The sequence below is a fragment of the Sciurus vulgaris genome (assembly GCF_902686455.1).
Source record: "Sciurus vulgaris genome assembly, chromosome: 10".
NCBI classification, from domain to species: domain Eukaryota; kingdom Metazoa; phylum Chordata; class Mammalia; order Rodentia; family Sciuridae; genus Sciurus; species Sciurus vulgaris.
This window is the reverse complement of record NC_136470.1, coordinates 128,878,118-128,898,923: the sequence shown is the minus strand read 5'-3', so window position 1 is coordinate 128,898,923 and position 20,806 is coordinate 128,878,118. Positions and strand designations below refer to the sequence as shown.

At 33.4% G+C, this 20,806-nt stretch overlaps 1 protein-coding gene across 4 annotated transcripts in view; it reads left to right on the top strand.

Annotated features, from left to right (window-relative positions):
* Positions 1-20,806, top strand: part of ATR (ATR checkpoint kinase) — a 104,888-nt gene that overhangs the window by 50,479 nt on the left and 33,603 nt on the right. For all 4 annotated transcript variants that reach the window (XM_079101068.1, XM_079101066.1, XM_079101067.1 and 1 more), the window contains 10 exons: positions 1,689-1,826; positions 5,677-5,887; positions 7,865-8,043; positions 10,357-10,521; positions 11,655-11,746; positions 14,271-14,362; positions 14,584-14,761; positions 16,519-16,698; positions 17,100-17,259; positions 20,067-20,246. In XM_079101068.1, coding sequence (XP_078957194.1) covers positions 1,689-1,826; positions 5,677-5,887; positions 7,865-8,043; positions 10,357-10,521; positions 11,655-11,746; positions 14,271-14,362; positions 14,584-14,761; positions 16,519-16,698; positions 17,100-17,259; positions 20,067-20,246 — 1,575 coding nt within the window. The remainder of the gene's footprint in view (positions 1-1,688; positions 1,827-5,676; positions 5,888-7,864; positions 8,044-10,356; positions 10,522-11,654; positions 11,747-14,270; positions 14,363-14,583; positions 14,762-16,518; positions 16,699-17,099; positions 17,260-20,066; positions 20,247-20,806) is intronic.

Genomic DNA, 20,806 nt, shown 5'->3' with positions numbered 1-20,806 from the left:
AAAGTTTTGAAGAAAATGTTTACTACTGAAGAGAATGTCTCTGTTGTTACTTTGATAATTTTCATGGTGAGAAGGTAGTTGTTTTTTCAAATTACCATATAATCTATGTGTTTGTAAAATGTCTATTACATTATGTCTGTATATTTTTTTAAAAGAATGAGACTTTTTTTTTAATTCTTGTTTTTAGTTGTTTATGGACCTTTATTTATTGATTTATATGTGGTGCTGAGAATCGAAACCAGTGCCTCAAACATGCCAGGCAAGTGTTCTACCACTGAGCCACAATCCCAACCCATATCTGTAAAACAATACCATTAAAAGAATGTGAATGGCTGGGGAGATAGCTCAGCTGGTAGAGTGCTTGCCTTGCAAGCACAAGGCCCTGAGTACCACAAAAAAAAAAAAAAAAAAAAAAGAATGTGAATGTTATATCAGAAGTTGAAATATAATAAAAATATTTTTATGTATGAACAAAGATATCCTTTAATGACACTTTTAAAAGAAGATACATCATCCGAACTTTCTCTAAAATAAGAGATTTGGCAGACATGGTAGCACATGTCTATAATTCCAGATACTTAAGGGGTTGAAGCAGGACCTTTGCAAGTTCAAGGCTAGCCTTGGCAATTAACAAGTATGTGCCTCTAAATTAAAAATAAAAAACATTGGGGATACAGATCAGTGGTAAAGCCCCCCTGAGTTCAGTTCCCAGTACTGGAAAAAATAAAGATATTTAAAATGCATGGAAAAATAGAGGTATGTTTCTGATGTTTTCCTAATGTGAAATCTTATATACCTCTTAGACAAAATGGTATTCTGTGTTCTAAGAAAATGTTTAAGTCTTGCTTGAAATTCACAACTTGTGTTTTAAATTCCCAGTTCTGTTAATTAGTATTAAGATATTTTCTCTCATATGAATATACTGGAAATATGTATAAAATATGTAATATTGTTAAATTAACTACTTCCAGCTCTGGAATATTTTTGTTTTGTTGTTGTTTCATTTTAAATGGAAGTTTTATATTTGAGGGAAAGAAAACTTTAAAAGTTTTTAAGTGTTGAATAATGTTAGTAAATTGAAAGTTAGGTCCTACTGATAAAATTTGACTTCAAACCCAAGTAATTTAATTTTTAAATTGACAAATAAAAATTGTAAATATTTAAAGTATACAACATGTTTTGAAATACTTATATCCACGTAGTTTAATTTTATATTTCTTTTGTTTTTTCCTATAATTGTGTCATCATTATTACTTACTTAAAATGTGAATTTCATACTTGATATTCTCGCACACAGCATAATTTCTGGTTAAAAAGTTACTTAAGGAATTAATGTATCAAACATAATGTTAGCTAAGTATATAATTAAATATAATTAAGAAAGTTAATCTGTAACAGTGTGACACACTGAAAAAAGAACTGTAAGTGTGCGAGACCAATTCTGAGATAGTTGGCAGTTCAGGTAGCTCTTCATTACCTGAAGGGTTTCAGCCGTCCAGGCATTTGGGGGTATTTAGAGGGACCAGAGAGGTGGTGATCTGAACTCATTGTTGCTTGAGTGCACATACCTCCCTCCATAGAGAGAACCCACTCTGTCATGATGCATTATATCATGTGTTAATGTTGACATTTGATCAACAGAATAAACTATAAACTAGTTATTCTTCCTCAACCATTTGAGTTTACAGGTTCGACATGATCTTGCCAGCAAAATCTTCACCTGCTGTAGTATAATGATGAAGCATGATTTTAAGGTGACCATCTATCTTCTTCCACATATTCTAGTGTATGTCTTATTGGGTTGTAATCAAGAAGATCAGCAAGAGGTGAGAAATACCATTTTTATTCTAAGTGTGTAAAACTTTGCCCAATGTAATTAGTATTAGAAAGGCTTCATATTAGTAGGAAATGTAGATCTGTGTTTGATTGTGTATGTTCACCTCTCCTCTACATATCTAAAGCATACAAAATCTTTTTTTAAAATTTTTATTTTTACAGACTGCATTTTGAGTCATTGTACACAAATTGGGTACAACTTTTCATTTCTATGGTTGAATGCAATGTAGATTGACACTATTCATATAATCATACATTTATACATAGGGTAATACTGTCTCAGTCTACTATCTTTGCTTTCCCCATCCCCTTCTGCCCCATTTTCCTCTACACCATCCAAAGTTCCTCCATTCTTCTCTTCCCCCATCCCGTCACCCCCCCACCATTATGTATCATCATCCTCTTATCAGAGAAAATATTCGGCCTTTGGTTGTTTGGGCTTGGCCTATTTCATTTAGTATGATATTCTCCAGCTCCATCCATTTACCAGGAAATGCCATAATTTTATTCTTCGTTATGGCTGAGTAATATTCCATTGTGTATATATACCACAGTTTCTTTATCCATTCATCAATTGAAGGGCATCTGGATTGGTTCCACAATCTGGCTATTGTGAATTGAGCAGCTATGAACATTGATGTGACTGCATCACTGTAGTATGCTGATTTTAAGTCCTTTTGGGTATAGGCCAAGGAGTGGGATAGCTGGGTCAAATGGTGGGCCCATTCAGGTTTTTGAGGAATCTCTATACTGCTTTCCAGAGTGGCTGCACCAATTTACAACTCCACCAGCAATGTATGAGTGTGCCTTTTTCCCCACATCCACGCCAGCACTTATTATTGCTTGTGTTCTTGAAAATAGCCATTCTAATTGGAGTTAGATGAAATCTTAGGGTGGTTTTAATTTACATTTCTCTAATTACTAGAGATGATGAGCACTTTTCATATATTTGTTGATCACCTATATATCTTCTTCTGTGAAGTGTCTGCCCAGTTCCTTAGTCCATTTATTGATTGGGTTCTTTGTATTTTTGGTGTAAAGTTTTTTAAGTTCTTTATAAACTTTGGAGATTAGTGCTCTGTCTGAAGTGTGTGTGGAAAAGATTTTCTCCCACTCTGTAGGCTCTCTTTTCACATTATTGATTTTTTTCCTTTGCTGAGAAAAAACTTCTTATTTTGAATTCATCCCATTTATTGATTCTTGCTTTTATTTCTTGCACTCTGGGGGTCTTGCTAAGGAATTCTGCTCCTAAGCCAACATGACGGAGATTCGGGCCTGCTTTCTCTTCTATTTGGTGAAGGGTCTCTGGTCTAATTCCTAGATCCTTGAGCCATTTTGAGTTGAGTTTTGTACAGGTGAGAGATAGGGGTTTAATTTCATTTTACTGCATATGTATTTCCAGTTTTGCCAGCACCATTTGTTGAAGAGGCTATCTTTTCTCCATTTTATGTTTTTGTCACTTTTGTCTAGAGCCAAAGATAACTGTACTTATGTGGGTTTGTCTCTGTGCTTCTGTCCTGTACCATTGGTCTACCTGTCTGTGTTGGTGCTAATACCATACTGTTTTTGTTACTATTGCTCAGTAATAGAGTTTAAGGTCTGGTATTGTGATACCTCCTGCATCACCCTTCCTGACCAGAATTGCTTTGTCTATCTGGGTGTTTTGTTCTTCTAGATGAATTTCATGATTGCTTTTTCTATTTCTATGAGAAATTCCATTGGAATTTTAATTGGAATTGCATTAAATCTGTATAGCACCTTTGGAAGTATGGCTATTTTGATAGTATTCTGCCTGTTCAAGAACTCAGGAGATCTTTCCATCTTCTAAGGTCTTCTTCAATTTCTTTCTTTCATGTTCTGTAGTTTTCATTGTAGAGATCTTTCACCTCTTTGGTTAGATTGATTCCCAAGTATTTTATGTTTTTTCAAGGCTATTATGAATGGAATTGTTTTCCTCATTTCCCTTTCAGATGATTCATCGCTTATAAATAAAAATGCTTTAGATTTATGTGTGTTGATTTTATATCCTGCTATTTTGCTGAATTCATTTTTTAGGTCTAGAAGTTTTCTGGTAGAGTTTTTTGGATTCTCTAAATATAGAATCATGTCATTGGCAAATAGTGACAGCTTGAGTTCTTCTTTTCCTATTCGTGTCCCTTTAATTTCTTTGTCTGTCTGACAAAATCATTTAAAAACTTTTAAATATCAACGAAATATGCAATGCTTAGAGTAGAAAATTTTAAAGTATATATTACATAATACCAAAACATAAATGGAACATGTTAAAACAGATTCATAAGAAACAATTGATTTTTTTTTCCCCCTGGGGAATACTACTATGCATTAGGATAGGGAAAGGGCAGTATTTTACTCTTCATTTTATATTATATAGTTTAATTTTTTAACCACATAAAATACTGTTCTTTTATTTAAAGATAATTTTAATAGCATATTTAGCGTATTGCTACATTCTTAAAGTGAAAATCCAAGTTATGCAAATAAATCAAAGTGTACCCTTTGATTACCATTCTTAATCCTCTATCTCCAGAATTCATCATGATTATTAGTATGATGTGTACTTTTTCCAGACCTTTTTTAAAAACACAGTTAGTTTTGGGGCTGGGGTTGTGGCTCAGTTGTAGAGCACTCGCCTAGCACGGGAGAGGCCCTGGGTTCAATCCTCAGCACCACATAAAAATAAATAAAGGTATTGAGTCCACCTACAACTGAAAAAAATATATAAAAAAAAATACAGTTAGTTTTGTTTCATTTGGGGTTTTAAAATGATATCCTTTTGTAGTTACTGTTCTATAACTTGCTGGTATATATTACCAATATATAGATCCACCATCTAAAAAACACTACATAAATATAATCCTTCCATTATTAGTTGTACTAAAGTTTATTTAACTGTTGCCATAATAGCAATTATAGGGTGTGTACATGTGTGTCCTTTTGATCAATTGGTAGAAATTCTGGATTCTGGATGCCAATTGTCAGTCATATTTTGAAAAATCTTTCCCTATTAGTGATTTTTTAAATCTTTGTTTATGCCTTTTGCCATGTAAAATTTTTAAGTATAAATGACAGATTAATAAACCTTATTAAACCTTTTTTGTGATGAATTCTCTTATCCAACATGGGAACTTATTTTCCTACATTTTATTTTTAAAAGTTTTAAGTGATATATGAAAATTGTACATATTTTGGGGATGCCAAGTGATTTTTTTAAAAAACCTGTATTTTATTTTTTATTATTTATTTTTTTATGTAGTGCTGAGGTTTGAACCCAATGCCTTACATACACTAGGCAAGCGCTTTACCACTGAGCTGTAACCACAGCCCCCAAGTGATGTTTTGATACATGTATACATTGTAGAATGTTGTAACTGGGATACATGTGTCTTCTCAAACATTTGTTATTTCTTTATAGTAAAAAATATGAAAAACCATTTTTTTCTTTTAAACATACTATATATTATCTATAGTCACCCTTCTGTGCAATTGAATACATTTTCTTTTAATCCTTCTGTTTTTACTTTTAGCCCTTAATTATTCTGAAATTGATTTTTATAGGTAGTGTGAGATATTATTCTCCTTTTTTTTCTATTAGTTAAATAATTTTCCTGTTGTTTATTGAATAATCTGGAAAAAATTTTTAATATTTTTCTATTTTCTTTAGTCTTTTAATGGTTTATATGGATTGGTTTATTTATAGACGAGGTTATTATTAATCTAATTTTTCTTTAGAAAATTGTTGTCTAAGAAGGGTTCCTCTTTTATGTCAGATAAAATGATATTGCATAGACATGTCATTAACTCTAAAATGAATTCTTTTAGGTTTATGCCGAAATTATGGCTGTTCTAAAACATGATGATCAGCATACCATAAGTACCCAAGACAGTGCATCTGATCTGTGTCAACTCAGTACTCAGACTGTGTTCTCCATGCTTGACCATCTCACACAATGGGCAAGGCATAAATTTCAGGCCCTAAATGCTGAGAAACTTCCACAGAGCAAATCCAACAAAGAAAAGGTTGACTCAGTGGGTGAGTTATAACTTCTGTTTATTTTCTTTTAATTATTCTCTAGTTAACTTTTTCCTGTGTTGTTTCTTTAATTTAACAGTTAACTGTAGAAAGACCTGTTTTTGTGCATTTTTAAAACATGTAATAGTGTGTGCTTTTCACTAAGGAAAAACAATGAACTTATAGTTTAAGACATCTCTTGAAGTTCTTATTCTCAGTTCCTTATACAACACACCTATCTAATTTTCATTTGTATAAAATGATTGATCTCACTCAGAAGATTGAGGATTAGATGAGATGATATATATATAACTTGTAAAGTATGAAATAAATGTGATGTTGATATTGTTATTAGCCTTCTTTTCGCTATTAACTTTGTTTACTCCTTGTCCCCTCAGTGTGTTGTGTTTGTGTATGTTGATTTTTTTTACACCTAAGTTTTACATTTCGAAGATTTCAGTTCATTCATTTCAAGACCCATTAGAAAGCTAGTTTTTTATTTATTCATTTTCCCAGTCTCTGGTGGTATTTGTAGCCAGCAGTCTCTCGAGACATGCCTTTCACACATGATACATTACATCCTGTTATACTTTTTTCTTGTAATAATACAACTTACACTAACATGATCAAAGGAAGAATCTAAAAGTTAAAACTCATAAATTGCCCCTATGATAGATATAAGCATTCGGTGAGAAGTATTACATTCATCACACAGTAATGGATACTGTTCATGTTTTTTTGTTTTGTTTTGTTTTGTTTTGTTTTGTTTTGTTTTGTTTTGTTTTGTGGTGCTGGGGATTAAATCCAGGCCCTTGTGCATGCGAAGCAAGTACACTACCGACAGCTGTATCCCCAGCCCCTATTCGTGTCCTTCAACCACAATTTTGTTGTTGTTCTTGCAGTAATGGCTATAATTCTGCTTCTTTATACACCAGTGATATTTATGGATACCATATTATTCTTACCCCTAGGCTTTGGGGCTAATTGGAAAAAAAAAAAAAAAAAAAAGACAATCTAACCACCCTTAAAGAGGCCTCCACTTAAAAATTTCCCAGTTGGTGGTCATCTCCCTCTTGTTGTCCATATACCTGTTAAGCTTGATGATTTATTAATTTTCTAAAACTTCTATACTTGCAAATAATTATTTGGGAGAATGCTTTTTCTTAGGATATGGCTAATTATTAATATATTTTCTATGAATTTTAACAATTAAATGTTCCTATTTCTGAATATGAAAATGATTCTATAAAACCAAACAAATAGTGAAATTAAAATTCTAGCTTTAAAAAAAGACTTGGGGGCAAGGGGTAATGCTCAGTGGTATAGTGCTTGCCTAGCATACATCCAACACACCAAAGAAGAGAGCAGGGGCTGGGAATATAGCTCAGTTGGTAGATGCTTGTCTTGCAACACAAGGCCCTAGGTTCAGTCCCTGGCACCACAAACAAAAAAAGAAAAGAAAAGAAAAGGGCAGAATTCTAAACTTCAAAATAAAAAAGGAGGCTAATTTTATAATTTTGCTTTTTTCCTGTTAAACAACTACATTCTATCAATATTATAGTAATAACTGTTGTTTTTTATATCATCTTTCTATCTTGACATCTAATAATATATTAGCACTTAATATTACAATAATCTTAATATTCCCCTCTTTGTGTGTGTGTGTGTGTGTGTGTGTGTGTTGCTAGGAATCAAACTGAGGGCCTAATGCATACTAGGCAAGCACTTTCCCACTAAATTATCCCCCCAGTCCCTTAATATTTCCCTTGTATAGATAAGAAAGAGAGGCTCAATAAGTTAAATAACTGTCCACTATAAAGTAAGCATTAATGGTAAAGTTGGAATAGGACCCTTTGAGCAATCATCTTCTTGTTAGTTATATCCTCAGTTAGATGCCCTAATACATTTAGATTATTTAGGGAAATAAGTACTTAAATGGATGCTTTTAAATTTTTATCTTATAAGTCTTTATTCAATTTTTTTTTTTCAATAATCTAGTATCGACTGTGGATTTTGAGGATTATCAGAGTGTAACTCGTTTTCTAGACCTCATACCTCAGGATACTCTGGCAGTAGCTTCCTTTCGCTCCAAAGCATACACACGAGCTGTAATGCACTTTGAATCATTTATTACAGAAAAGAAACAAAATATTCAAGAGCATCTTGGATTTCTACAGGTTTGAAATTAATATAGTAGATTTTGTAATAAAAATTAATATAGCCAGTCTATTATGATTGTATTGTTCATTTTATTATTTTAGATGCTGTGTTGGGCACTAGATATTTATAGTACTTTAGACGCTTACAGATGAGTTGGGAGATATGAATGTCAATTTGGTATAATATCTTAAGTACAGTGATACAGATTTGTCCTGAGGAAGGACACTTATTTCATCTTCTGTGTGGAGTGAGGTGGGAGGGGGGTTGGATAAATCAGGGGTCTGGATTGGCTTCTTGGAGATGATGACTTAAATAATGAGTGATAGTTAGCAGAGGTATCTCCATGGAGTTGCTAAACAACATGGCATATACTTAAGAGTAAGTGTCAGTTTTGAATGGCAGAAGAAAGACAGAGATTTGGGTAGAGGAAAGATTACTAATCAGAGTACCTTTTAATTTGCCCAAACTTCTTAGAGGGTGTGAACTGGGGAAGTTTTGCAGTCACAATGGCATTTTAGTTAAATGCCTGTGACAAATTGTGGAGAAAAAGCTTGATAAGGCTCTGTTCTTCATGTGGGAAGCGAAAACCTGAATGTGGGGCCGGGGGTAAGTGGAGGAATATACTGGTTATGTCAGGTATCAGGCCTGAGAATGCTGGTGAAACTATGGTTTACATGACACGATGACTATGGAGAGAAGAAAAGAAAGTAAAGGCAGGTGAGACTAATACATGAAATTAAATAAGAAATCAAGATTTTTTTTTTTTTTTTTTTTCAGGTCAGAAAACAAAATGTAAAAGAACTAGAAAATTAGTAGCTTATACTTTTAGGATAAATATTAGCCATTTCCTGTCCTTGTGTTCCTCCTTGTCTAATTTTGTGTGGATCCTTGTTAAAATCTGTACCTTAAAAGGAAATTCAATTCCCTTTTCTCCCTTTGTTTTTCACTCTACAGAATTCCAACCCTGCATAAATTCACCCATCTGCCTTTCTAGCATCTGCATGGAACTGCTGAACATTCCTAGAGAAAAATTACACAATGGCTTTTATAACTGATTTCTCTTTAATCTTAGGATCTCATACATCTTTAACAAATTGCAGGACTTTTGGACACTGCCTGTAATACTTCTGTTTTTCTCTAATAAGCCTATTTTCCCACTCTCCAGAATGTTATACATTAGACATTCTTCATTTCCTTGATTCTATTTCTATCTCAACTGATCTTCCTTCATCCTTCCTTAGGAAAATAGAAACCAGATGTCCACCAGATCTGCAAATGCATGGCATCTGTACCATATATATTTTTTCTTCCTTATGTTATTCCTAAGGGAGGATTCCTTCCTGTCAAAATTCAGTCCTCCTCCTGTGTTATTGATTTCAAGGATTTTACTATTTCAAATATACCTTCCTTCTTAGTTACAATTTGTCTTCCTGAACCTGAGTAGAGTACATAGACATATTCTGGGATCTCATATCTTAATTTTTTTTTAAATAATTCCCTTGATCTTACATTCTCCTTCAGGAAGGTCCCATCTCCATGTTTGTCTTCAGTTAGTTTCAGACAGAATTGTCTGACTTCCTAATATTGTCTTCTTTGCTTACCATTCACTCTTTGCCCATTTTGACAAGACTACTTTTCTTTTTACTTGATGCTACTCTTTGTAAGAAAATCAGTGACCTCCATGTTACTAAATCTAACTGATGTTTCCCATTTTCTTAAACTTAAAGTATCATTTGACCATTCTTTTTCATGGAGACATTTGCTTTTCCCTCATGGCTTCTGGGATTATTTTGGTCCTTAGGTTTCTTTCAGTTTCTCTGATTTCTCCTGTCAGTTTTATTTGCTAGTGCTTCCTTTGTCTACTCTCCATCCTCTGCTTCTTTTCCTCTCCATGTTAATTGCTTCCCAGATTTTCATCTTTAACCTGCATATCTTCTTTGAGCCAGATTTTGATGTCTTGGATTTCTTGAAGGTATCCCAATACCAATATATTAAAATGTTTATTTAAATTTTTAAAAAATTTGAAATGCATTTAAATACATTGCATTCAACAGAATCTGTTATCAGTTGTCTTCAAAGACAGTTTCAGAACCTTGAAGTTCCTTACAACCCTCATGATTGATAATAGATATTAATGTAGTTTTGTATTTAAGTGAAATAAGAGGTAATAGAATGCCGGAAAATAAATTTATAATTTTACTGTGAATCTGCTTCAAAAAAATACTATTACTTTGAGGGAAAATTTCTCTTTTGTTATTTACACATGTACTGGTGGTTTTATAGTTGTTGTTGTTTTCCTTGTTTGATTATTTTTTAATTGTTGAACAAAGAAACTGTATGCTGCTATGCACGAACCAGATGGAGTGGCTGGAGTAAGCGCAATTCGAAAGGCAGAACCTTCTCTAAAAGAACAGATCCTTGAACACGAGAGCATTGGCTTGCTGAGGGATGCCACTGCTTGTTATGACAGGGCTATTCAGCTAGAACCAGACCAGGTAAGATAATAATTAAAAGGCAGATAATGAAAAGTGCTCTGATAGGAACTCTGGGAGTCTTAGTTTCAATATTGTCTCTACCAGTATCATTGTATGTCTGGAAAATATTTAACCCTCTGAGCTTGAGTTTCTGGACAGATAAAATTAGAGACTTGACTTATGCTAAATGATTTCAAAAATCCCTTCCAGTGCCAATTTTCTATGACCTGAGAATACCCAAATCAATGAGATTTATTATATAGTATATTCTTATAAAATATGCATTTAATAACTAAAATTTATATCATTTTTCTTTTTTAATGAAAGTATGAGCTGCGCATCAATTTTTAGTAGTAGTGATTCTCTACAACCTGAGAAACATTTTCCTATTTCTTTCTCTCTCTCTCTCTCTCTCTCTCTCTCTCTTTCTCTCTCTCATCTCTGTGTCTACCTCTTCCTCCCCGCTTCCCTCCCTCTGCCCTCCATTCACACACTTACCCACCCACCTACAAATATTGGAAAAAGCCCATTTAGAATAACTGAGTTAAAGGTGGGTAGGTTGCTTACTGGGATAGTAAAGGTGGTTAGAATCATTGATTTATAATCTTGCCTTAGATTCTCATCTTAGAGTTTTGCTTTTTGGCATATTTAATGTTTATTTGGCACCAAAGTTCAATGTATAAGGCCTTTATTTTTCACAATCTTGTTTTCAGTTTTAAAGACTATTATGTAATTCGGCTTAACATTTTAGTTAGGAAATCAAAAATCTATATTAATAAAATTATAACCTTTGAGTTATAACTTTCATGAAAGTACTATGACAGATAATCTTTAAACAAAAAATTAAGGTATTGGGTACTTTTATACTTTTTACTTCTGTGTTTGACCTGAACCAAAACTTAGAACAAATATGGAAAAATATATTAAATCCAATATGAGATTTTTTTTAGGTCGCCTCATTTTTTTCTGTTACTTTAAATGTGTAAGAAAATTGATAGTGTGTCCTGCCACATAGGCAAGTAAGTCAGTTGTTAAACTAAAAAAGATGGCCCAGTGAGGTAGATTGTATTTTAATGAATATCATTTAAACTGTTCTTGGTCTCCAAGATAATATTTGAAGTAATAATTGCTATCTTTTATTTTTACATTTTTAGATCATTCATTATCATGGTGTAGTGAAGTCCATGTTGGGTCTTGGTCAGCTTTCTACTGTAATCACGCAGGTAAATGGAGTGCATGCTAACAGGTAATATTTTCTAAAAGAATTATTTTCTTTTGTTACTCTGAGTGGGGATTTAATTTTCCAATGAGGCAGTTTAATGTTTATTGAATAGTGAAATGTTTTTATATGTTTTCATGGTGTTAAAGGTTAGCACAGAAATTCTTTTTCTACTCTTTCTTAAGTCAGTCAACCATTTAACAGCATAACTTACCTGCTCCAACAGTCATCCTTGAGTTAGATTTTTAATCTACTAACCAGTCCCCAGCTGGCTATTCTGGGCAGTGAGATCTGGTCAGTGGTAAATGGGATCTTAGTTAATTAAAGAACACACAGACCAGTGTTTTTAGTTAGACCAATTTGTAGGGAACCTCTTTGAAAGTACATTTTTATATGTTCTAAGACTGTGATTCATAAAGACTACTACCCTACTATGTTAAGAGCAGAGAGGCTAACTGTTGGTCAGGTGGTATCACAGTAATAGAATTCATGAAGTAGTAAGGCAAACTTTGCAAAAGTAGGGGAAGAATGGTTGTATGTATAGATGGGTTTTGCAGATTTGTTGATCTTATGAATAAAGCGCTTGTAGGAATTTGGGGAAGTTTGTTGTGGCTCAATTTGGGGTGTTCATTTTATTTTTGGTACCAGGGATTGAACCAAGGGGTATTTAACCACTGAACCCTATTCCCAGTTCATTTTCTTTGTTTGTTTGTTTTGAGACAGGGTCTTGCTAAGTTGCTAAGGTCTCACTAAGTTGCTGAGGCTGGCTTTGAACCTGAAATCCTCCTGCCTCAGTCTCCTAAGCCACAGAGATTACAGGCGTGCACCATACCCAGCTAATTTGGGGTGCTTTCTTCTGACACTGCACAATTAGACTCCCCATGTCTTCTCTTTAGGTCTGAGACACATCACAAATTTTGGGTTGTAAAAAAGCACAGGCCAATAAAGTGATACTGTGTCATAGTAAAGCAAATGGTCTTTGAGGGAACATGTTTTCCTTGGGGAGAATTTCTGTTTGCATTTAAAAAAATATTTCTTCAAAACTATCAACTGTGCTTTACGTGCACATAATTCTTTTTAATGTACTTGTTTGTGAGGTTAAATTTTAACAGCCTAATCCTTATTCCATTTGGTACTTTCAGCATAAGGCTTAGTATGACACATCCTGTCTCAGTAGCAAATGCAGCTAATGCTCCTCAGATTTTTATTCTGAAAGTTTGAAGTTTTGGTGTCTGATAGTAAGCCATTCCAAGTTGGACTTTGGAAAATTCCATTTCTGTTGTATTTATTTTACTCTTCTAAATTGTTTTTGGTGGTATCCTTGTTTACAAATTGGAGCATGCTCAATATTTAGATAGCTATTTTTAGATTTTTTTTTTTAATTAAAGTTGATTAGGTTGTTACATTCTGTTCTTACTACAGAGAGAGCAAAGAAGACTTAAGAATAATGATTCCAGTTTCTCTAAGTCTGTTAATATTTTCTTTTTTAACGTGGATGTACATGTGCTATATGCAGTGTCATTAGATAATTAAATAGAAAAATGTGCATAGCCGAGGATCTAGTGTATAGCAGGTATTCAAATGGTGTGATTCATAAAGAAGAAGCATTGAGGGAAGTCTACCTGCTTTTATGTGGTCATAATCCAAAATAACACTGTTCATTCTTGTGCTACCTAAGTAGAATCCTGCAGAAAATAGCCTAAGAGTTGAGCCTGGTAGCACATACCTAGGCTCAGCTACTTGGGAGGCTGAGGAAAGAGGATCTCTTGTGCCCAGTTCAGGGCCAGTCTGGACAACATAATGAGATCCCATTTCTTAAAAATAAACAAAAAATAAATATATGTATATGCAAAACATATTTTATATAACTTAAATATATATTATATAATATAGTATACATATTAAAATACATGTATATATAAGTATATATGTATCTCACTGATTTTGCAAACCCAAATTTTAAAGTGAGACTAGGCATATGTTGGCAACTAACTTTGTATGCTTTGTTAGGCCTTTGACACATCATATATAACTTTCTTATACCCTTGGTAATGAGTATACTATGCAGCCCCCAGATGTCCCTAACCCTCACACTACTAGCTCCTATATTTTTATATTAAACTGAATTAAAAATCCTAAGGTACCCAAACTTAACTCTGAATTCATATGTATTCAGCTGGCTGTATTTGATTCATGTTTTTTGTTCAGGTTAAGAATACAGATAGTTTTATGATCTGTGTTATTATCAAGGAATTAACTCTGTTCTAATATACAACACAGTTTAATTTGTCAAGAAATATCATGTTTAAATGGGTCTATAAAATAATTTAATGAAAAGTAATGTTTTTGAAGAATGGAAAGATGACAATTTTGGGGGGTTGTTTCTGCATGGAGATAATTATTTTGTATGTGAGTACAAAATAAAAAACAAATACATCAAATAGAGCAATAAGTAAGTATAATAAATGGAATATCTAAAACAATGAAAATTTCTCAATGCTACTTTAAGTTTCAAAAATAAAACTCAGTTAATATGAATTTCTTTTAATAGGTCTGAATGGACAGATGAATTAAACACTTACAGAGTGGAAGCAGCTTGGAAATTATCACAGTGGGATTTGGTGGAGAACTATTTAGCAGCAGGTAAAATTACTTTTTTAACCAATAAGTTTTAATTTGCCATAAATATTCAGACTTTAGTAGTTTAGCAACATTTGTAATTAATCTCTTGGTCTGTCTTATGATTGCCTGTTTAGTTGTTCAGAGTAGAATGAAACTATTCTGCTGATGATTTCATCAAATGAAATAAGGTTGGCTCTTGGACCCATCTACAGTGGCATTTCTTGACTCTTCATTTGTTTCAGATGGGAAATCTACAACATGGAGTGTCAGACTGGGACAGCTACTATTATCAGCCAAAAAAAGAGATGTCACAGCTTTTTATGACACATTGAAACTAGTGAGAGCAGAACAAATTGTGCCTCTTTCGGCTGCAAGCTTTGAAAGAGGCTCTTACCAACGAGGATATGAATATATTGTGAGGTATTTTGTGGTATTTGGGGCTTTTTTTATTTTTTACTTTTTGGTATAGTACTAGGAATCAAACCCAGGCCCTCACATGTGTTGGGCAAGCAATCTATCACCAAGCTACATCTCCATCCTCTTTATTTTATTTTGGGACACTGTCTCATAAAGTTTTCTAGGCTGCAGTCCTCCAGCATCAGCCTCCCATGTATCTGGTATTATAAGTGTGTATCACCTCACCTGGCTTAGGGTTCCCATTTTTATATAAATGGTCTGTAAATGTCACTTGACAGGATTGGAATTATTTTATGAGTTAATAATTCTGATAATATATTTGGTATATTGGTTAGCTACATAAAATAACTTTTTAACCTACCACCCAATAGTTTTTTTTAAATATTTTAAATAGTTTTTTTCAAAATATTCTAACATGCATCCTTTTTAATTGAAATGGCAATTATGGGGCTAACAAAAACAAAAATAGTCAGATGTGGTGGCACACACCTATAATCCCAGCAACTTAGGTGGTTGAGACAGGAGGATCACGAGTTCAGGGACAGCCTCAGGAACTTGGAGAGGCCCTAAGCAACCTAGAGAGACCCTGTCTCAAAAAATAAAAAGGACTGGGGATGTGCTTCAGTGGTTAAGCACCCGGGGGTTCAAAAAGCTTAATCCTCCTATAATATCATAGTTTACTTCCTATATAAATAACGCAGTTAATCTAGACATCTGCTGTACCTGCCACACTGGTACTCGGTACTTGTTGGTTCCATTTCCTTCTCATTTAGAAATGCTTTTGATGCTTCCCCCTGAAAAACACGTTAGACATTACATTACTAGGAAAGAATGTTCAGAGGTGAGGAAGAAAATGATGGTAAACATTTTAGGCCTATTAAATGAACAAAAATGAAAAAAATAAGTGTTGTAATTAAACTAAAATCTAAAAGATAATCTAAAGTATAATAAAGGTTTTTGTTTGTTTGATTGTTTTTTAAATTTAGAAATTGGTCTGTTTTGTATCTACCCCTTTGGTAACATCTTAATGAAACCAGAGATTGGATTGAACAACTGAATTTAATTTCATTCTGTAGCTACTCAACAATATCCTTGTACCTTGAACACTGAGTCATAGGTACTGTTATATAAGGGGGGAAGTTAGTGTAAATGTATCATGGTTTCCATCACTCTTAGCAAAAAAAATTAAAACTACATTCATTTACATATTTTTTTTTTTTACTGACCTCTACTATGCCAGGCCCGCTCTCATTAGAACTAGCAATACGCAAAGATTTCATGGTGATTTATAATGGATCCATGTTTTCTTTCCATATACGTAGTAAAGTCTGATTTTCATTTGAACTTAGTTTTCTATACCCTTTAATTCATAATAATTTGGGGATCACAACAAAGCACTATATATTTTAACTAGTATAAATTGGTGTTTATACTCAATTTATATCAAAGATATAAAAGATACTATTTATATATGAAGGATATATTTAAAGTTATACCAAAGAAAACTGCACATTTTAATTACTTCATGACTGATTTAAAGTACATGCTGTAGGCCAGGCACATTGATATTGGCCTGTAATCTCAGCAGCTTGGTAGGCTGAGGCAGGAGGATCACAAGTTTGAGGCCATTCTCACTAATTTAGTGAGATGCTAAATGCCCCTGGGTTCATTCTCCAGTACAGTACATACATACATGCATGCTTTACATATGAGATTACTAAAACTGAATATGACAACATTTTAACTATCTCTGTCTTCAGATTGCACATGTTGTGTGAGTTGGAGCATAGCATCAAACCACTTTTTCAACAGTCTGCAGGTGACAATTCTCAAGAAGACTCCTTAAACTGGGTAGCTCGACTAGAAATGACCCAGAATTCCTACAGAGCCAAGGAGCCCATCCTGGCACTCCGGAGGGCTTTATTAAGCCTCAACAAAAGGTTTTTCGTATTACTTTTTTTTTTAATGTCAGTTATCTTAAATTTAGTGTTATATTTGGATATTATTTGGAAATATTTTTATTTACTGATTTTCTAGGTTAATTTTCACAGACAAGACTGTGTATTTGAAGCAAATGTAGAACTTAATCAATTTTATATGCCATTTATCTTTTTTTAACTCTTAGAAAATATCTTGGAAAGATTCCAATATAAGCCAATAAGAGAGAAAAATGAAATACTGTAAGAAAATTAAAATCAGGGTTTTTTTCTGGACAAATTGATCGTTGATCCCTTTAAAATAGTGCATTGAGAAGGTTCTGTGTTGGGAAAAGATACTTTAATTAAGTTGTTGAATACACTTACAAATGTTCTTTCTCCCATGTTTTGTCACATTCCTTTAGACCAGATTACAATGAAATGGTTGGAGAATGCTGGCTACAGAGTGCTAGGGTAGCTAGAAAGGCTGGCCACCACCAGACAGCCTACAATGCTCTCCTTAATGCAGGGGAATCACGACTTGCCGAACTCTGTGTGGAAAGGGCAAAGTGGCTGTGGTCCAAGGTAATGGCCAAGGGAATGTCATCAGATATACATTCTGTTAGGGAGTTATTTACTTCCCACACAAGCCCAACTGTAGAAGATTCCTAATCTAAATGAGAACCTTCTTTTTCTGTCATTTCTCTTCATTACTTATTTACCGAAGTCTGGGAATAATGGTTTATTCTATCTAATAATCTTCAAATATCTTCCCATTTCAAGCCTGAAAGTGTAGTTCTTTCTGTTTTCACCTGTCCTACATTTTTCCTGGGGAGAATGACCAATTCTTTCTTTATTTTTAATCTTCTGAATGTACAAAAGGCATGTTAGTAGGCACTCAATAAATACTTGTTAAGTGAATTAACACTGTTCTGTGTGACCTTGCCAGTATTACTGTCAAAATTCACTTCTATTCTAGTATGTCAGGAAGGGCCTAGTATCTAGTCCCTAGAAATCCCATATTAAAGCAATAGCAATAGGAAGGTAAGTTTTTAAATATCTGAACTACTTACAGAGTTTATGTCGCATGTTTAAATGACTGCTACTTAAATATCTTTTTGTGCTTGTCACTAGTCTAGAATTGATAGCATTTTCTAAAATTAATACTGGGCAAATGTAGTTGTTACCATGTGACATTGTAATAACTTTGTGGTAGCTGAGAAATGAATGGGGAGGACCTGTTTCTTGCATTGGGAAAGTAATAATTCAGCCTGGATTTATTGATACCTGATCATTTTATGAGTGGTGCTAATCTGTACATTGCTTAAACTCAATATTGTTTTAAAATGCTCATTCTCTTAGTACTTACTGCCAATTTCTCTTCCCATGTTTCCTATTTTTCTGAATAAGACACTTACCATCCTCTCATAAAACAAATCTCAACTTTAACTCCTTCCTCATCCTCACTTTTCACAACCAATTGTAGACTAAATCTTTGCTTTTCAACCTTTGAAATATTTGAGTCCGCTCCTTCCTTGTTTCCACTGTTTTGATCCATGCCCTTATTATTTCCATCATCTAACACATTAACACCCTTTTTTAGGATCTCACAATTCCTCCACGTATATTTCTGCAGTCTGTGATCTTTCCAAAGTGCCCATTGAAATTTGTTGCTCCTTCAAAAAGATTAAACCCTTCAAAATATGCTTCATACCTTTAGGATTAAATCTGGACCCTAGAAAGTACCCAAGACCCTTTCCAATCAAATGCCATCCAACCTTTCCAACTGTATTTGTCACACTCTTATAGATGCTTTAGGCTTCAGATAAACCAGACTACAGCTGCTTCTCAACTTATGATGGATGTATTGGGCTATAACCTATCATAAGTTGAAAATACCTTGAATCAAAAGTGCATTTATACCTAACCTACCAGACATAACCACTTGGCAGCACAGTATTACAGTAGTCACACTCTTATCCTTGACTTTGCTTTCCATCGTTTCATTTACCTGAGGTTTTAATTACTCACATATAACCTCTATCTGAAAATATTATATGGAAAATTATAGAAATAAATATCATAAATTTTAAATAACTGTAGTTCAGTATATTATAATTATTCTTTATTGTTATTCTCTTAATAACCCTAGATGTATTTGAGTAATTTTTACTACAGTCTATTGTAATTATTCTCCATTATTATTAGTTACTGTTATTCTCTCATTATATCTTATTTATAAATTAAGCTTTTATCATAGATATGTATGAATAGGAAAGTACACAGTATATATAGGTTTTGGTACTATCCACAGTTTCAGGCATGCACTGGGAGTCTTAGAACATATTCCCTACAGATAAGGGGGGATTGTTGTATACTATAGAGTATCAATTTTTTATCCTCATGATCATGTACTTATTGGAAGCTGTGGCTTGTTACCACTGCCCAACATCATGGTACCATATCTCCAGATTGGGGAAAGATTCAAATTCAAAGTGTGGTTTTTACTGAACATGTGTGACGTTTACATCATCATATGGTCGGAAAAATTTTAAGTGGAAATCATAAGTAAGGGACTATCTATACCTACTTTTTCTCTCAATTAAAACCATTGTTTCTTCTTAGAATGTCCTTCACTAAATCCTCTACCAGGAAAATTGTCACAGATTGTTTAAAACCTAATTCAGATCCCTGCACTGCACTGCCCCCAACCCATTGATAACCTTTCCTGAATGCTGCTGTCCTTTGTTTTCTTGTGTCTTTAGTTAAATTGAAGGAATTCCCTTATCTGTCCTCTTTAATACTCAGGTATAGTTCCCTGTTATAGTACTTAATATAATGTTTGATTATTTTACATATTTATATAGTTTGTTTCTTCACTTGAGTATGTTTTTTTTTTTTTTTCTCCAGTGCTGAGGAGCAAACCCAGGGATGCTTAACCACAGAGCCATTTCTGCAGCCTTTATTTATTTATTTATTTAGACATAGTCTTGCTAAGTTGTTGAGGCTGATCTTGAACTTATGATCCTCCTGCCTCAGCCTCCTGAGCTGTTGGGATTACAGGGATGCTCCCCAGTGTCCAGCTACATCTAGGAACTTTTTTAGTTCAATTATTTCAGCTTATTTATGATCATTATTCTAAATCATCTACATATATTTTCAGTTCCCTCCACTTTAATTATAAAATGAATGAGTAAATGAATTAATATGAATTCTGTATGAATCAATGCTCTCTTTTGTAGAATTTTTTCATTAATAGAGGGAAATGAGAAATAAATATGAAATTACCAATGGATTTATACCTAACTATATTTAATGAACTTTAAATTCAAAAAATAGGAATATTTTAATATTCTTAAATTTAAAGGCTTGTTGTTGGCTTTTTCTTTTAGGGCGATGTTCACCAGGCACTTATTGTTCTTCAAAAGGGTGTTGAATTATGTTTTCCTGAAAATAAAACCCCAACTGAGAGTAAGAACATGTTAATTCATGGTCGAGCTACACTGCTTGTGGGTCGTTTCATGGAAGAAACTGCTAACTTTGAAAGCAATGCAATTATGAAAAAATATAAGGCAAGTACATGTATAATGTAATTTCATTTAGAAGCCATTTTTAAAGTGGATAAAGTGATTTTTCAGATCCATGTACACATGTATAAAAATAGTCAGAAAACCGACTTTTAATGAGTATATAGCATACGTACGTGGAATTATCATGAATATATTCATGAAACCACCCAGGTTAGAAATTTTCATAAAGTACATACACTCATTAAACCATCTGCTGGGTCAAGAAATAGACTTGGCGACACTCCACAACCCCTTCCTTTCACCCCACTAATCATATCCTCACCCAAAGTTAACTGCATCCTAGCCTGAAATTTTTGAAAAAAAAAAAAAACAATATATAACTTCATACTAGGTATTAAGATTTATAAGATTGTGCTGTAAGAGATATACCTCTCATTAACCCAGGGTTCAATTAAAAAAAATTGCAATGGAAAATTCAAAATACTTTGAATTGAATGATAGTAAAATTATGACATCAAAACCTGCAGGATATTTCTACAACCATTCTTAAAAGGAATTTAAAAATTTACTTGCATGTATTAGAAGAAAATAAAGTCAAAAAT